The 14,827-nt window shown below is 48.7% G+C and overlaps 2 protein-coding genes across 2 annotated transcripts in view; one reads left to right on the forward strand and one right to left on the reverse strand.

The window, feature by feature from the left end:
- Nucleotides 1–518: 518 nt before the first annotated feature.
- PSMD8 (proteasome 26S subunit, non-ATPase 8) lies at nucleotides 519–10,735 on the reverse strand. Its single transcript, XM_070949368.1, has 7 exons — nucleotides 10,409–10,735; nucleotides 7,822–7,894; nucleotides 6,713–6,815; nucleotides 5,172–5,337; nucleotides 3,610–3,710; nucleotides 2,340–2,448; nucleotides 519–865 (listed from the first exon to the last, which is right to left on the reverse strand). Exons 1-7 carry the CDS (start codon nucleotides 10,733–10,735, stop codon nucleotides 728–730), a joined length of 1,017 nt encoding a protein of 338 aa, XP_070805469.1. The 3' UTR covers nucleotides 519–727.
- A 373-nt stretch (nucleotides 10,736–11,108) lies between these two features.
- The window catches only part of CATSPERG (cation channel sperm associated auxiliary subunit gamma), a 46,628-nt gene continuing 42,909 nt past the window's right edge, over nucleotides 11,109–14,827 (forward strand). Inside the window, exons 1-2 of the mRNA XM_070949760.1 lie at nucleotides 11,109–11,137; nucleotides 14,177–14,405. Of these exons, the coding sequence (XP_070805861.1) occupies nucleotides 11,109–11,137; nucleotides 14,177–14,405 (258 nt within the window). The remainder of the gene's footprint in view (nucleotides 11,138–14,176; nucleotides 14,406–14,827) is intronic.

Raw genomic sequence — 14,827 nt, forward strand, 5'->3', positions numbered from 1 at the left:
CTTTAAGACTTGTGGACTTCGACTCCCAGAATTCCTCAGCTAGCTATGCTGGCTGGGGAATTCTGAGAGTTGAAGTCCCCAAGTTTTAAAATTGCCAAATTTAGAGACCCCTGGTTTATGTAGACTCCAAGCCTAGTGCGTCTTATTTTACAAACTCTAGGGAAGCAAACCGTGGCATAACATAAAGGGTGAATTGGCTTTAAGATAATCATGGTTGTAGGAAAAAACTAGCTAGCATGATCTAATTTAAAAAAAAATAAATAATTACAGTTCTTGGGAGAACTATTTAATTCGGTCCTGATCAGACAGCTGAGGAAATCTGTTTCTGGTAAAACCAGAGAATCCTGCAGATATTCTGTGACCAGATAATAAATTGGCCCTGACACGTGGAGGTAAAAAGGAAGTTCCGCCCTCCCTCTGGCAGTCAAAAAAGCCCCAGGCCAATCAGCTTCTCTTTCCATGCCCAGAGGACCTCTCTCCACCTGCGGTCAAGGAACAAAAGGACTCCGAATGACACGTTGGACCAGCCTGGCTTATCGGCTTTACTCAAACACACTGACCTCACACCCCAACCCCCACCAATGGCTCCCACGTTCCCCGTTTTAAGACAAAAGGCGGCCAGACCGATCGGAACCGGCGCGCGCAGTCACACGCGGACAAGAAAACAAAAAATATCGAGGAAAAAGCCACAGCCCACAGTCCCAGCCTGTCTGCAGCGAGGGCACGTTCAGACGATCATTTCCAACTGCCGAGCGTATTCGATGACTTGCTTGGCCAGCTCTGTGGAGGGGATGGTGGCGTCTTCCGGCTTCTGCTGCTGCCCCGTGAAACAGTAGTGGTTGTTAGAACCCAGGAGCCACCCTCGCTGGGAAAAGAAAAAAAAAAAAGGGGGGGGGAGGGGAAGGAAAGAGATGCTGCGTGAGTTGAGGGTTGTGTGGATGAGCCCAACAACGCAGCAACTGCAATTAAGGTCTCAGGAAAATTCATTGCCCGTTAGGGAGGGAGGGAGGGAAGGAAGGAAGGAAGGAAGGAGGGAAGGAAGGAATCAAGGGAGGGAGGGAGGGAAGGAAGGAGGAAGAGAAAGAGGGAGGAAGGGAAGGCACGAAGGGAGGGAAGGAGAGAAAGAGGGAGGGAGGAACGAAGGGAGGGAAGGAAGGAGGAAGAGAAAGAGGAAGGAGGGAAGGAAAGGGTTGGCAGGAGAAAGAAAAGGGTTGGCAGGAAGGAAGAGAGAAAGGAGGAGAGAGGGAGGGAGGGAGGGAGAGGAAGGAAGGAAGGAACATTTTTTTAAAAAAATTGCAAGATTGTCTATGCACTCTTTTCGATGCTGAGCTGGCCTTAAAAGAGGAAGGGTGGAAGGAAGGAAGGAAAAGGAAAGGGTTGGCAGGCAGGCAGGCAGGCAGGAGAAAGAGAAAAGGATTGGCAGGAAGGAAGGCGGAAAAAAGAAAAGGAGAGGGAGGGAGGGAGGGAGGGAAGGAAGGAGGAAGAGAAGAAGGAAGGGAGGGAGGGAAGGAATGAAGGAACGAAGAGAGGGAGGGAAGGAAGGAGGAAGAGAAAGGAAGGGAGGGAGGGAAGGAATGAAGGAACGAAGAGAGGGAGGGAAGGAAGGAGGAAGAGAAAGGAAGGGAGGGAGGGAAGGAATGAAGGAACGAAGAGAGGGAGGGAAGGAAGGAGGAAGAGAAGAAGGAAGGGAGGGAGGGAAGGAATGAAGGAACGAAGAGAGGGAGGGAAGGAAGGAGGAAGAGAAGAAGGAAGGGAGGGAGGGAAGGAATGAAGGAACGAAGAGAGGGAGGGAAGGAAGGAGGAAGAGAAAGGAGAGGGAGGGAGGGAGGGAAGGAAGGAGGAAGAGAAGAAGAAAGGGAGGGAGGGAAGGAATGAAGGAACGAAGAGAGGGAGGGAAGGAAGGAGGAAGAGAAAGGAAGGGAGGGAGGGTGGGTGGGAGGAAGGAAGGAAGGAAAAGGTTGGCAGGAAGGAAGAAAGGAGAGAAGAGGGAGGGAGGGAGGGAGAGAAGGAAGGAAGGAATATTTTTTAAAAAAAAATTGCAAGATTGTCTATGCATTCTTTTCGATGCTGAGCTGGCCTTAAAAGAGGAAGGACGGAAGAAAAAGGAAAGGGTTGGCAGGCAGGCCGGAGAAAGAGAAAAGGGTTGGCAGGAAGGAAGGCGGAAGAAAGAAAGGGAGAGGGAGGGAAGGAGAGAGGGAGGGAGGAAGGAAGGACGTTCCCCACAGAGGAAGCCAAAGCAGCTCAAGAATCCGTATGGCCACTTTTATCAGCTCCAGAAGAACATGGGAACAGTTGGGTGGGAGTCCAACCGACCGGCCCAGTCGCCCTGCCCTTCTCACCTTCTTGGCGTAGTCCGACATCTTTTTGGGGGTGAAGAAGAGCATGCGGGTGGCCTCATTGAGGAGGATCTTCTCATAGGCCTTCTCGATGCAGCTGGCAATTTCGTCCCTGTGAGGGGAGGGGAGGGGGGGGAGAGGAGAAGGGGTGTGTGTGTGAAGGAGAACCCAGATTAGGGAAAGAAGAGCTCAGGAGGAAGCCCAAGAAAGGCAGGAGGCCTCTTGAGAGACCTCCATGGCCCAAGTGGGGGAAGATGCTGGGCAGAGATTGATGGGGAAGGACTGGACTGGAGTCCTTTTTTTTTTTTTTTTTAAATTGATTTATATGCCGCCCTTCTCCGGAGACTCAGGACGGCTTACAATGCGTTAAGCCTTCATTCTTTTGTATATTTATACAAAGTCAGCTTATTGCCCCCACAATCCGGGTCCTCAATTTACCTACCTCGGAAGGATGGAAGGCTGAGTCAACCTTGAGCCTGGTGAGATTTGAACTCGCACTAATTGCAGGCAGCTGGCAGCTAAATGCTACATAACAGCACTTAGTCCGCTACACAACTAAGGCTTGATTTCCTCTGGAAATCAAGGATTTCCAGAGGAAAGAAATTGCAGACTTTCCGGAACCAGGAGCACTAACTCAGGTGACCCTGAGGACACAGGTAAACCTCCAAGTGCTTCAATGACCCTCTAAAACAGTGTTTCTCAACCTTGGCCGCTGGACGATGGGTGGACTTCAATTCCCAGAATTCCCCAGCCAGCTCTGCTGGCTGGGGAATTCTGGGAGTTGAAGTCCACCCATCGTCCAGCGGCCAAGGTTGAGAAACACTGCTCTAAAAGGATGCAAATGACCAGCTGTCTGCAAGGCGTGTAAATCCTTCCCTTCCTCACCATTCGATCAGAGCGGAAGAAGCTTCTTGGATGAGAAGCGAAATGTCTTCAAAGAAAAAAACAAAAAAACACAGAAAGTCCAGTTGCCTCTTGAAAAAAAGACACATCTGGGGCAACCATGACCTGGATGACTTGACACTCTCCATAGACTCAAGGACTACCTGTAGTAAGAGCGCCCCCTCTTGTTTTGGAGATAGGCACGATTCAGCCTTGAATTTTAATTTTAATTTTGGCTGTTCACCGCCCGGAGTCCCTTCTGGGAGAAGGGCGGTATACAAATTAAATTAATAATAAATAAATAAATAAATAAATAAATAAATAAATAAATAAATAAATAAATAAAATTCCACCCCCAACGTGTCCCCAAACGGAAAGGAGCAAAACGCACCTGACAGTGTCCAGCAGGATGTCAATGAAAAAGGCGTAACTCTCGGCTGGGATGTTGCCTTTGGCCAAAAAGACTTTGTTGTAACTACCTTCCATCAGGTACTGGAGAGGAGAACAGGTTACGCAATCATCACAACAATAAGGACAACAACAACAAGCATCCTTGAGATCCGTCTCACAAGTGGAGCGATAACACGGGGTGCAGAGAGGGGTGGGAATCTACGCCAACTCGCCGCGGGACAAGAGTTACACGAATATTGAAGAAATGGTGGAAGAGAATCGTTCCAAGAAAAGGTGCGAAAATGAAACGCAACGACAGCAGTTGAAATCATTTGGGGGGGGGGAAAAAAAAGATTTGAAATACTTCATTTGAATGGTGGAATTGTCCCACAGCGAGTTGTTCTGAGGTTGAGTTGGCCCCACCAAGTTGTCCCATTCTGGCGGAGAGGGGACATGTCCCGAATATGTATAGGGCTGGGTTTTCCATCTACCTGCTTTGGAGATTTTTGTTGTTATTTTATTGATTAAATCGATTTTGTGGAGCCACCCAAGTCACATACAGGGGGCTCTGTACAACTTACATCTGTTAAAAAATCCATTATGTAGTCGGAAGGGACCTTGGAGGTCTTCTAGTCCAGTGGTCCCCAACCTTTTTATCGCCGCGGACCAATCAGCCTTTGATAATTTTACCGTGGCCCGCTGAGCGCGCGCAGGGGTGGGGGCTTTGGGCCACACGTGCGTACCTGCGCGGGGCTCTCTTCCCTGGAGCCTTTGCGCACGGCCCAGGAGCCTTTGCGCTGCAGCGTTCATGTCCCCCGGCCGCTGTGCGGCCCGGTGCCAGGTACTCCACGGCCCGGCACCGGTCCGCGGATCGGGGGTTGGGGACCACTGTTCTAGTCCATCCCTTTGCTCAAGCAGGAGACCCTCCACCATTTCAGACAAATGGTTGTCCAATCTCTTCTTAAAAACTTCCAGTGGTGGTGAATTCACAACTTCTGGAGGCAAGTTGTTCCACTGGTTGATTGTTCTCTCTCTCAGGAAATTTCTCCTTTATTCTAAGTTGCTTCTCTCCTTGATTCGTTTCCACCCATTGCTTCTTGTCCTGCCTTCAGGTGCTTTGGAGAATAGCTTGACTCCCTCTTCTTTGGGGCAGCCCCTCAAATATTGGAAGACTGCTATCATGTCACCCCTAGTCTAGTCTTTTCTCTAGACGAATTCTCTAGGGACTAATTTCTCTCTAGACCCAATTCCTTCAACCGTTCTTCATACGTTTCTGTCTCCAGGCCCCTAATTATCTTTGTTGCTCTTCTCTGCTGAGAAAACCCTGGGTTTTGGAAAAGCAACAGGGCCAGAGGCATCAGACAAAGAGTGTCTCTCCCATCAAAATATGGTGAGATGAATATTACAGAAATTCAAACCTCTGACCTCATCAAGCATCTAAACCTCTGCCTGTCCCGGGTCCTTGGGGAAGGATTCGATATCTTTGCCTAAACATCTGGCTGACTGTGAGACGAATTGTAAATCATCCACAATGAAAAAGATGGGGTGGGAGGGAGCCGTTACCTGCTCGAGAGAGACAGGGTGCTTGATGTAGACGTTGGTCTGGATGTCCTTGGCCGGCAGGCGTTCCAGCTCGGTGTGAAACTCGGCAACACGGTTTTGGGACAGCAGGAAGAGGAGGTTCAAGCCCAGCAGCTGGTGCTTGTAGGCTGATTCGGGCAATTCGTCTCTGAGGTAAGGAGCAAGGAGAAATGGGGAACAGGTCAACAGGGGAGTGGCAAAGGTAAGTAAATTAGCCCGATAAATGCACTACTCCCAACCCAACTGGGGGCATCTCCCTCCCATCCAGCAGTCAAAATCCTCTGCAGCTTGAGGGCTCTTGGGTTGTCTGGAAGAGTTGGGAGCATCATGTTTGTCTCTGCGTAGAACAGTGTTTCTCAAACGTGGGCACTTTCAAGATTTGTGGACTTCAACACCCGTTAAAGCTCTCTAGCATGGTGGCTGAGGGATTCTGGGAGTTGAAGTCCACTACCATGGTGGCTGAGGGATTCTGGGAGTTGAAGTCCACCCCTCTTAAAGCTCTCTAGCATGGTGGCTGAGGGAGTCTGGGAGTTGAAGTCCACCCCTTATAAAAGTTGCAAAGGCTTACTGTGCTCTGATTTACTAAATTCACCCAAGCGCCTGTAGCCATAGAACACACAAAGGTTGGCTAACTATTGTTTAAGTGGGCTGTTGAACACCCCCACCCCGAAGTGAAGGCCTGCATGAGTACTCAGGATCATTTTACTAGGGATAACGTGGAAAAATCAGAAGGAGCAAAAAAACACCCCCAAAACCTCATTCTGCTTGGCAGCCTAACTACTCCCAATTTCACAAATTTTAAGCTTCTCCCCTGGCTATCAATTTCTCTGTTCTAGAATGGCATCCAATCTTGCTTAATGTTAGATTTCTATGCTGCTTTTTTGAAGGGACGCAGTGGCTCAGTGGCTCAGACGCTGAGCTTGTCGATCGAAAGGTCGGCAGTTCAGCGGTTTGAATCCCTAGCGCTGTGTAACGGGGTGAGCTCCCGTGACTTGTCCCAGCTTCTGCCAACCTAGCAGTTCAAAAAAGCAGGTAAAAAATGCAAGTAGAAAAATAGGGACCTCCTTTGGTGGGAAGGGAACAGCGTTCCATGCGCCTTTGGCGTTGAGTCATGCCGGCCACATGAGCACGGAGACATCTTCGGACAGCGCTGGCTCTTCGGCTTTGAAACGGAGATGAGCACCGTCCCCCTAGAGTTGGGAACGACTAGCACATATGTGCAAGGGGAACCTTTACCCTTATGCTGCTACAAAGTGCTGTACCTAATGCTATTTCCTTTACCACAGCAACCCTCAGGGAAATGGGCTGATAGACAGGGACTGGCCCAAAGTCCCTCAGCTAGCTTTCAAGCCCAAGGCAAGGCTAGAGCCCCCAGTTCCTAATACAGCAGCTTCACCCCCTCTACTCCCTCTGGAACCCTTGACGGGTTCTTTTTTTGACAGTTTCTAGAGCGTTCCATGGGCTTCCGGGATAGCGCGAGTGAAGACATTCCCTCAAGACTCCCCAAAGGTGAACATATTTACTTGTAATCAAAGTAGTAGCATTTGAGCTGGGCCATGTATCTTTCAAAAGACGGGATGTCTTTCTTCAAGATGCTCCACTGGGCTCCGATTTCTAAAATGTCTCCTTGAAAAGGAAGAGAAGAATGTGCAGGGCATGAACAAAAAAAAAAACATGACACAACCACCAAGGACAGCACAAAAGCACAGGCCCAAACACCAGGGTGGATTTGATTTAAAATCAAAGTCGATTTAAATCACGATTTAAATCGCTAGTACAAAGACTTGATTTAAATCAACTCGATTTAATTTTAAATCATCATTGTTAAAGAGCAACCGTCATCTCTGTCCAGCAGCGGCTCCTCCTCTGACGCGCCGTTGACTCACCGACAGCCCCAATATTGCGGAATCCGCAGCCTCATGCTACATAACGAAGCTCCATTTCATGCGGGATAAACTAAATTATGAATGCCGCTTAAACAGAAAACTATCTTTAGATAGATCTTTACTCCAAAAGCATTTTATTAAAATAAATTTGATTTAAAAAACTTAATTTATTTTTTTAAAAAAATCTGTTTTTTATTTTTTATTTTTTTAAAAAAAACGTTGATTTTTAATCCACCCCGCCCAACACAGTTGGTCCTTCAGCAGGTAAACCTTGCAACCCTCCAGTCAGGGGGAAGGGGAAGGAGAAGGGAAAGGGGAAGGAGGAGGAGGAGGAGAAGGGAAAGAAGGAGGAGGAGGAGAAAGGAAAGGAGGAGGAGGAGGAAGAGGAGGAGAAGGGAAAGGAGGAGGAGGAGGAGGAGGAGAAGGGAGAGGAGAAGGAGGAGAAGGGAAAGGAGGAGGAGGAGGAGGAGGAGGAGAAAGGAAAGAAGGAGGAGGAGGAAGAGGAGGAGAAGGGAAAGAAGGAGGAGGAGGAGGAGGAGAAGGGAAAGAAGGAGGAGGAGGAGGAGGAGGAAAGAAAGTGAAGAGAAAAGGTTTTCTGGCTTGGAACGTCAAATTTGTTTGCTGCTCAGCTTGGTGGTTCAGAATTCAGGCTCTAGGGCAGGGGGAACTATAGAATTGCTTCTGAGGCCTCTTCCAAAATTAGAAGGTATCCCATCCAGCTACATGCCTGCTTGAATAGTACTCACTTGCCAAAATAAGCTGCTGTTTAGTCAATTTCGTGCCGGTGGTGGGCAGGAAGTTCAGTTCAAGCAGAGCCAACTGAAAGGCAAGAGGAAAGGAGGAGAAATGACAGACAAGCCACGGTGTATTACAATCTATAACCCCATCAATGCCATAAATCGATACCCTTGCCGCAGAGGTGAGGAACTGTGGGCCCTTTAGGACTTGTGGACTTCAACTCCCAGGATTCCTGAGCCAGCCATGATGACATTCCTAAGGCATTCCTAATGCATGCTGGCTCAGGAATTCCGGGAGTTGAAGTCTACAAAGCCATGTTAAATGAACCTGGCTTGCCCACTGAAAGGGTGGTCCCGTGACCTTGGGACACAGCGACGGTCATAAATATGAACCCGTTGCTAAGCACGCGAATTTCGATCACCTGATTATGGGGAGGCTACAAAAGTCTTATGAAAAATGGCCACAGGTCACTTTTTTTCGGTGCCGTTGTAACTTTGGTCACTCAATGAACGGTTGTCAGTCGAGGACTACCTGTACCAACCAACAAATAAATAAAGGGAAGGAAAGCAGAACCACTGACAGCTGTCAGAAACCCGAGCCTTTAATTTCAGGGGCAATCTATCCTTGTCGATAAAATGATGGAAAAGGTGGGTCTGTGAAACTGCTTTAGCAACCACGCATGAAACATTGGGCTGGAGGGAGCAGTCCTCTCTCTTTGGAGCATGTGACTCAACAGAGACATTAATACAGGAAAAAACACCCAGCTGATTCATTCGCCTCCTTCTTCCCCATCATGAAACGTCATTCATGTTTGTTTGTGTATTACTACGTCTTTTTTTTTTTTAAATTGATTTATATGCCGCCTTTCTCCGGAGACTCAGGGCGGCTTACAGTGCGTAAAGCAATAGCCTTCATCCTTTTGTATATTTATACAAAGTCAGCTTATTGCCCCCACAAACTGGGTCCTCAATTTACCTACCTTAGAAAGGATGGAAGGCTGAGTCGACCTTGAGCCTTGGCGAGATTCGAACCCTGCAGTAATTGCAGGCAGCTGGTCTTAATAACAGGGTGCTTTAGACCACTGTACTACCAAGGCTCTAACACGCTGCTTCATTTTCAGGGATTCTGAACCCCTTTCCGGTATGAATTCCAAGATCCAAAAGAAAATTCAGTTTAATAATAAAAGGGTTATTCACTCTTTGGGGTAGCCTTCCCGGAACTGTGTTTTTAGAGCTCTGTAAATGGCTTTTCCTTTTCGGTGGAGGCCCCCTGAGGTTTCCACCATTTTGGCCACTACTGTAGTCCTCAACTTACAACAGTTCACTTAGTGACCATTCGAAGTTTACAACAGCACTGCAAAAAGGGACTTAGGGCTGTTTTTCACCCTTACGACCGTTACAGCATCCCCACCCACAGTCACGCGATCTAAATTGGGATGCTGGGCAACGGACTCGTATTTATGACGGTCGTAGCGTCCTGGGATCACGTGATCCCCTCTTGCGACCTTCTGACCAGCAAAGTCTCAGGGGAGAAGGAGGGAGATGGGTGTGTGGGAAAGGCAGATTCCCTGAACAACCGGGTTCATTTGAAGACGAGAAGAAGTTCATTTAGCGACCATTCAAAGTTACGACCGGGACCGAAATAAAAGTGACTTAGGACCGTTTTTCACACTTAACAACCGTTGCAGTGCCCACCCCCCTCCCCCACGGTCCCAAATCGAGAGGTTGGGCAACTATTTAATGTTAACTATTTTCTATTTAATTGGGCCAAACTATGTTATAATAATAATTTTAATTAGCAATTTTGTGATGTTTGTGTATCTATATTTTTCGTGACTGTACACCGCCTTGAGTCCTACGGGAGAAAGGCGGTATAGAAATATAATAAATAAATAAATAAATAAACTGACTCGCCTTTATGACGGTCGTTCCACTGTCCCGAGGGTCACTTGAGTCTCCCTTTTGCGACCTTCTGACCAGCAAAGTCCATGGGGGAAGAAGGGGGGGGGGGAAAAGCCGGATTCCCTTAACCACCAGCTTTCCAACTTAACATCGTCCGTGCTTCACTTAACGACGGTGGGGGAGGAAGGTCGTAAAGCGGGGCAAACCTCATTTAATACATTAAATGACCCTTAGCCACAGAAATGCTGGGCTCCGTGGCAGCTGTATGTCGAGGACTCCCTGTAGATGCAGCCTATCTATCCCCTACAGCAGTGTTTCTCAACCTTGGAAGCTTGAAGATGGGTGGACTTCAACTCCCAGAATCCCCCAGCCAGCTATGCTGGCTGGGGGATTCTGGGAGTTGAAGTCCACCCATCTTCAAGCTACCAAGGTTGAGAAACACTGCCTTACAGCCGCCGGGGAAGGAGGAAAAGGGGGCCGCCTTCTTCCAAAGCTTCCATATCCCCGGATTTCTCGTCTTCTCCCCCGCTCAGCTTTTTTTTTTTTTCCCTCCGGGAGCGAGTTCTATTCTTTCCCTCGTTTTGTCCGTTTCTAGTCCCCCCCCAGGGCGGGAGTTTCAACCCACTTCCCAAGTTCCCCCCCTCTCCCACGGCGGTTTCTAGTCCCCCCCCCTCCCCGTTTCCCTTTTTTTCACCTTCAGGCGGCCCAGCAAGTCGCCGCATTTGCTCAAGCTGAGGTTCTTGCGGTTCCACTCGGCCCGCAGCTGCTCGTACATGCCCGCCGCTTCCTTCAGACCCGCCGCGTCCGCCCCGTTCAGCACCGGCCCGCCGGCCGCCGCCATCATGGCCACCGCCGAAGCCATGAATCTGCACCCGGCGGGACCGTCGCGAAAACTCCACACGACACCGCGCTTGACGGCCACGGCCGTCAATCGAGCGTCTCCCTGGGCAACCGGCTCGCGCTTTCCCACCCACCCCCCCGATTGGCTGGAGGAATGTTTGTGTGGAGGTGTTTGGCGCATGCGCCGAGCGTTATTGGAACCGCTCGCGCCGGTTGAGGGGAGTTTTGAGGAGGCGGGTTAAAAACCGGCGTTTCGGTCCGGTGGTTGTTTGTGGGGGGGCGGGGAAGGCGGGCCAGCCCCCCCACCCTTCCCTAAAAGCGTGGCAGCGGAGGTGACTTTGGGCGCGATACGACGTCGAATGAGCGGGGTCTCTTTTATTTCAGCGGGCGAGTGACGTCGGGGACGGCTGGTGACGTCACTGGACCCCCCCGCGGTGACGTCATAGCGCCAGCTCTTGCGGTTTCTGAGCTGCACCAGCGTTGGGGGACCGCTGGATGGCAGTAGAGAGAATTTTTTTCCCCTTTTTACGCCCTCTAGTGGTTTTGCAGCCTGGATGTGGAAACTCCACTGTGGCAGTATTAAGTATGGGTAGTCCTCGACTTACGACCACAATGATCACCCCCCCCACCCCCAAGTTTCTGTTGTTAAAAGTGAGATGTCTCTTAAGTCAGTTTTGCCCCAGTTTATGACCTTTCTTGCAGGGGTGAAATCCAGCAGGTTCTGGAGAACCGGTAGTGGAAATTTTGAGCAGTTCGGAGAACCGGTAGCGGAAATTTTGAGCAGTTCGGAGAACCGGTAGCGGAAATTTTGAGCAGTTCGGAGAACCGGTAGCGGAAATTTTGAGCAGTTCGGAGAATCAGCAAATACCACCTCTGGCTGGCCCCAGAGTGGGGTGGGAATGGAGATTTTGCAATATCCTTCCCCCAGGAGTGGGGTGGGAATGGAGATTTTGCAGCATCCTTCCCCTGCCATGCCCACCAAGCCAAGTCCACAGAACCGATAGTAAAAAAATTTGGATTTCACCACTGCTTTCTTGCCATGGTTGTTAAAAGGAATCACTGCAGTGAATAAGCTAGTAACCTAGTGGTTAAGTGAACCTGGCTTCCCCATTGACTCTGCTTGTCGGAAAGTCACGAAAGGGGATCGCACAGCAATGGTCATAAGTGTGAACCAGTTGCCCAGCCTTCAATGCTTTCATTCAAGCGTCAGATGCCGTCAAGCTGTTCAGTCAATCACTGCAGCTTGTAAGCTAGTGACCGTGGTTGTTAAGTGGATTCCCTGTCGATTTCGCTGGTCGGAAGGTCGCAAAAGGAGGATCGCGTAAGCCCGGAACACTGCGACCGTCATAAATACGAGCCAGTTGCCAAACCCCCTGAATTTTGATTGGGGGATGTTGCAGCGGTTGTAAGCGGTTGACAAAGGGTCAAAGATCCATTTTTTTCACTGCCGTTGTAACTTCGAAGGGCCGCTAATTGAACTGTCGTAACTTGAGGACTACCTCTATGTCTTCAGTATAAACTTTCTCAAAGCAGTTCGTAGGCAACACAGTAGTAAATGCTGCATTGAACCTGAAGTGTAACTGTATAGAGTAGCAGCGGTCATAGATGTTAGCCCAGAATCCATATGCTGGAAGTGTGAATCAAAATATACAAATTAAAAAAAGTGATGATAAAAGTTGCCCCTCCCCAATTTAAGTCAGGAGTCACATAGGAGACTGATTCAGAACAACAGTGCTCATTGTAAGTTATTATTGTGATCCAGGCCCAAGTAGGTATTATCAGACGCAATCAATTCGAAACAAACAGACCTTATTAGAACAGCTGAGAATTAACTCATTCTCAGCGTAGTCCAAACTAATTCAAAACAAATTCTTCATAACACAATTCTTCAGCCTTATCACCAACCTTGGTCTAATTAGGCAACCTGCCAAAGGCTTTTTTTGGCAAAAGTTCAGAAGCAGAAGACGCCGACAAGAAATAAATGCAGCAAGACAAGAAACAAATCTATCAACGTCGTTTTCTGACAAAGAGCCCAAGAGCCGTTTCTGCTCTCTTAAGCCTTCTGGGAGGGGCCAATCATCTCCTGGCCTTACTCCAGAGTCGTCCTTTTTGCTTCAGCTGCTCTTGCCTTCTGGCAGCTCTTCTCATGCGTGCACTAGGAACAGGCTCCTCCTGTTCCTCTGCCTCTCTGCTGTCAGCCTCTGGAGGCTCCGAAGTCTGCATATCACTCCCAGATGGCCCTGGCCCCATCTCTGCCTCCAATGCAGAGTTCTCATCCGGGCCTTCCCCAGCCTCCAGGACTGCCCCATGTTCTTCCTCAGTCTCATTGCTGTCCGACTCTGCTGCCAGCTCTGCAAGCTGCTGGCGGACCACAACAGTTATCTCCTTGCTCTGGGATTGTAAAAAGACAGAGTAGGAAGGGTTGAGACGGTGGACAGAAGATAGAATAACAGAATTGGAAGGGATCTCGGAGGTCTTCTAGTCCAGCCCCCTGCTCAAACAGGAGACTCTAACCATTCTGGACAAATGGCTGTCTAGTCTCTTTTTAAAAACCTATTATGGCAAGGACTGCCAGGAATCTCCAGATTGTAGTTTCGGAAAAGAAAACAGAGAAAGCTCCCATGGATTATATTTTCAGTGTTATTTAAGAATTAGGGTTCATGGAAGGTTTAAACATATACGTACGGTATATATCCGTATCCATATCCATACACACGCACACATTTTTTTTTCTTTTTACGACCCTGTAATCCCTTTTAACAGGGTGGAGTTGTAATGACTGAATGGAGCTGAGCATTTATTGGCCGGATGCCCTTCCTGACACCTACACAGAGTTCACAGCAGATATTTTCTCTTTGCCGCAAACTCTGCATAGGCATCAGGAAGGGCATATATACATATATACATGACTGAAAGTTGCGGTTATACAATGTTATTACATATACACACAGGCATACACACACACACATACACACACACATACATACCACTTTTTATTATTTTTACAAATGGCTCAACGTGATGAACATACCCAATACTTCCAATTTCTCCACAACAACAGCAACCCTGTGAAGTGGATTGTGTTGAGAGTGAGGGACTGGCCCAAAGTCACCCAGCTGGCTTTCTTGCCTAAGGCAGGACTTGAACTCGTCATCTCCCACTTTCTGACCTGGTGCCTTAATCATTAAACTAAACTGGTTCTACCCTCGATCCCCTCAGCATCACTCTTGAAGTCCATGCTCAGTGTAATCAAATGTGGAGCAAGCTGGCCATAATGTTGATAATTTAATTTCCTGTTTATTGTAACTTTTTTGAAAGGGATTATTGCAATGAAAGTTGGAACGCCAGGTTTGCTCGCTTTCTGCTAGGTTTCAAAGCACATAAGCGATGCTTGAGCAGGGTCTGTCCGCTGGATTGTCTGGGATGCTCCTCTCCTCTCCCCTCCCCTCCCCTCTCCTTCTCTCCTCCCCTCCCTTCTCCTCCCCTCCCCTCTTCTGTCTTTTCCTCTCCTCTCCTCTCCTCCTTTTTCCTTTTCTCCTCCCCTTCCCTCCTCTCTCTTCTCCTTCTCTCCTCCCCTCCCCTCCCCTCCCCATCTCATCTCATCTTATCTTCTCTTTTGCAGGGAAGTGCCCAAGATGTGGAAATCTTTTCTGCCCAACCTACTTTGTCTCCTCCTCCAATTGAAGCTTTGCCTCTCGCTGAGACAATGCAGATGGGCTGCGTCACTCAGTGAAACTAAGGATGTCGAAGGATACATAACCAGCTACATCCACCAGGAAGAAATTCGCAGTGTGGTCGAGAGCTTTAAGGATCTCAAAGATTCACCTGTAGATCCCAATGACAGAGATGCAGTGAGTACCTCTTACCTCTGAGTCTATGAGAGACAGGAGAGCAGAAAGACCATTTTGTTTCTAGATCCTGCAAGGATCCTGAGTAAAGTATGGAAGACTCAAGATAGACAAATGGATTTTCTTTTACACAACATATGGGTAGACCTCAAGTTATAACTGCAGCTGGGACCAGAATATCCATTGCTAAGCAAGGCGGTTGGAAAGTGACTTGCGTCTGATTTTATCTATCTACTGTATTTTTCAGAGTATAAGACGCACCTTTTTCCCCCCTAAAAGGGGGTGAAAATTTAGGTGCGTCTTATACACCGAATATAGCCCCGCCCACCCACTGGCCCCCACCCTTTGGCTTTTGCCTCCCAGCAGTTACCTCCTTGTAGCAAGCAGCAAGAAGAAACAGCTCCTTTCAGCTGAATCACAGCCTA

This window comes from Pituophis catenifer, unplaced genomic scaffold (assembly GCF_029215685.1).
Source record: "Pituophis catenifer annectens isolate HBS135680 unplaced genomic scaffold, rPitCat1.0.hap2 SCAF_9, whole genome shotgun sequence".
Classification (NCBI taxonomy): Eukaryota; Metazoa; Chordata; class Lepidosauria; order Squamata; family Colubridae; genus Pituophis; species Pituophis catenifer.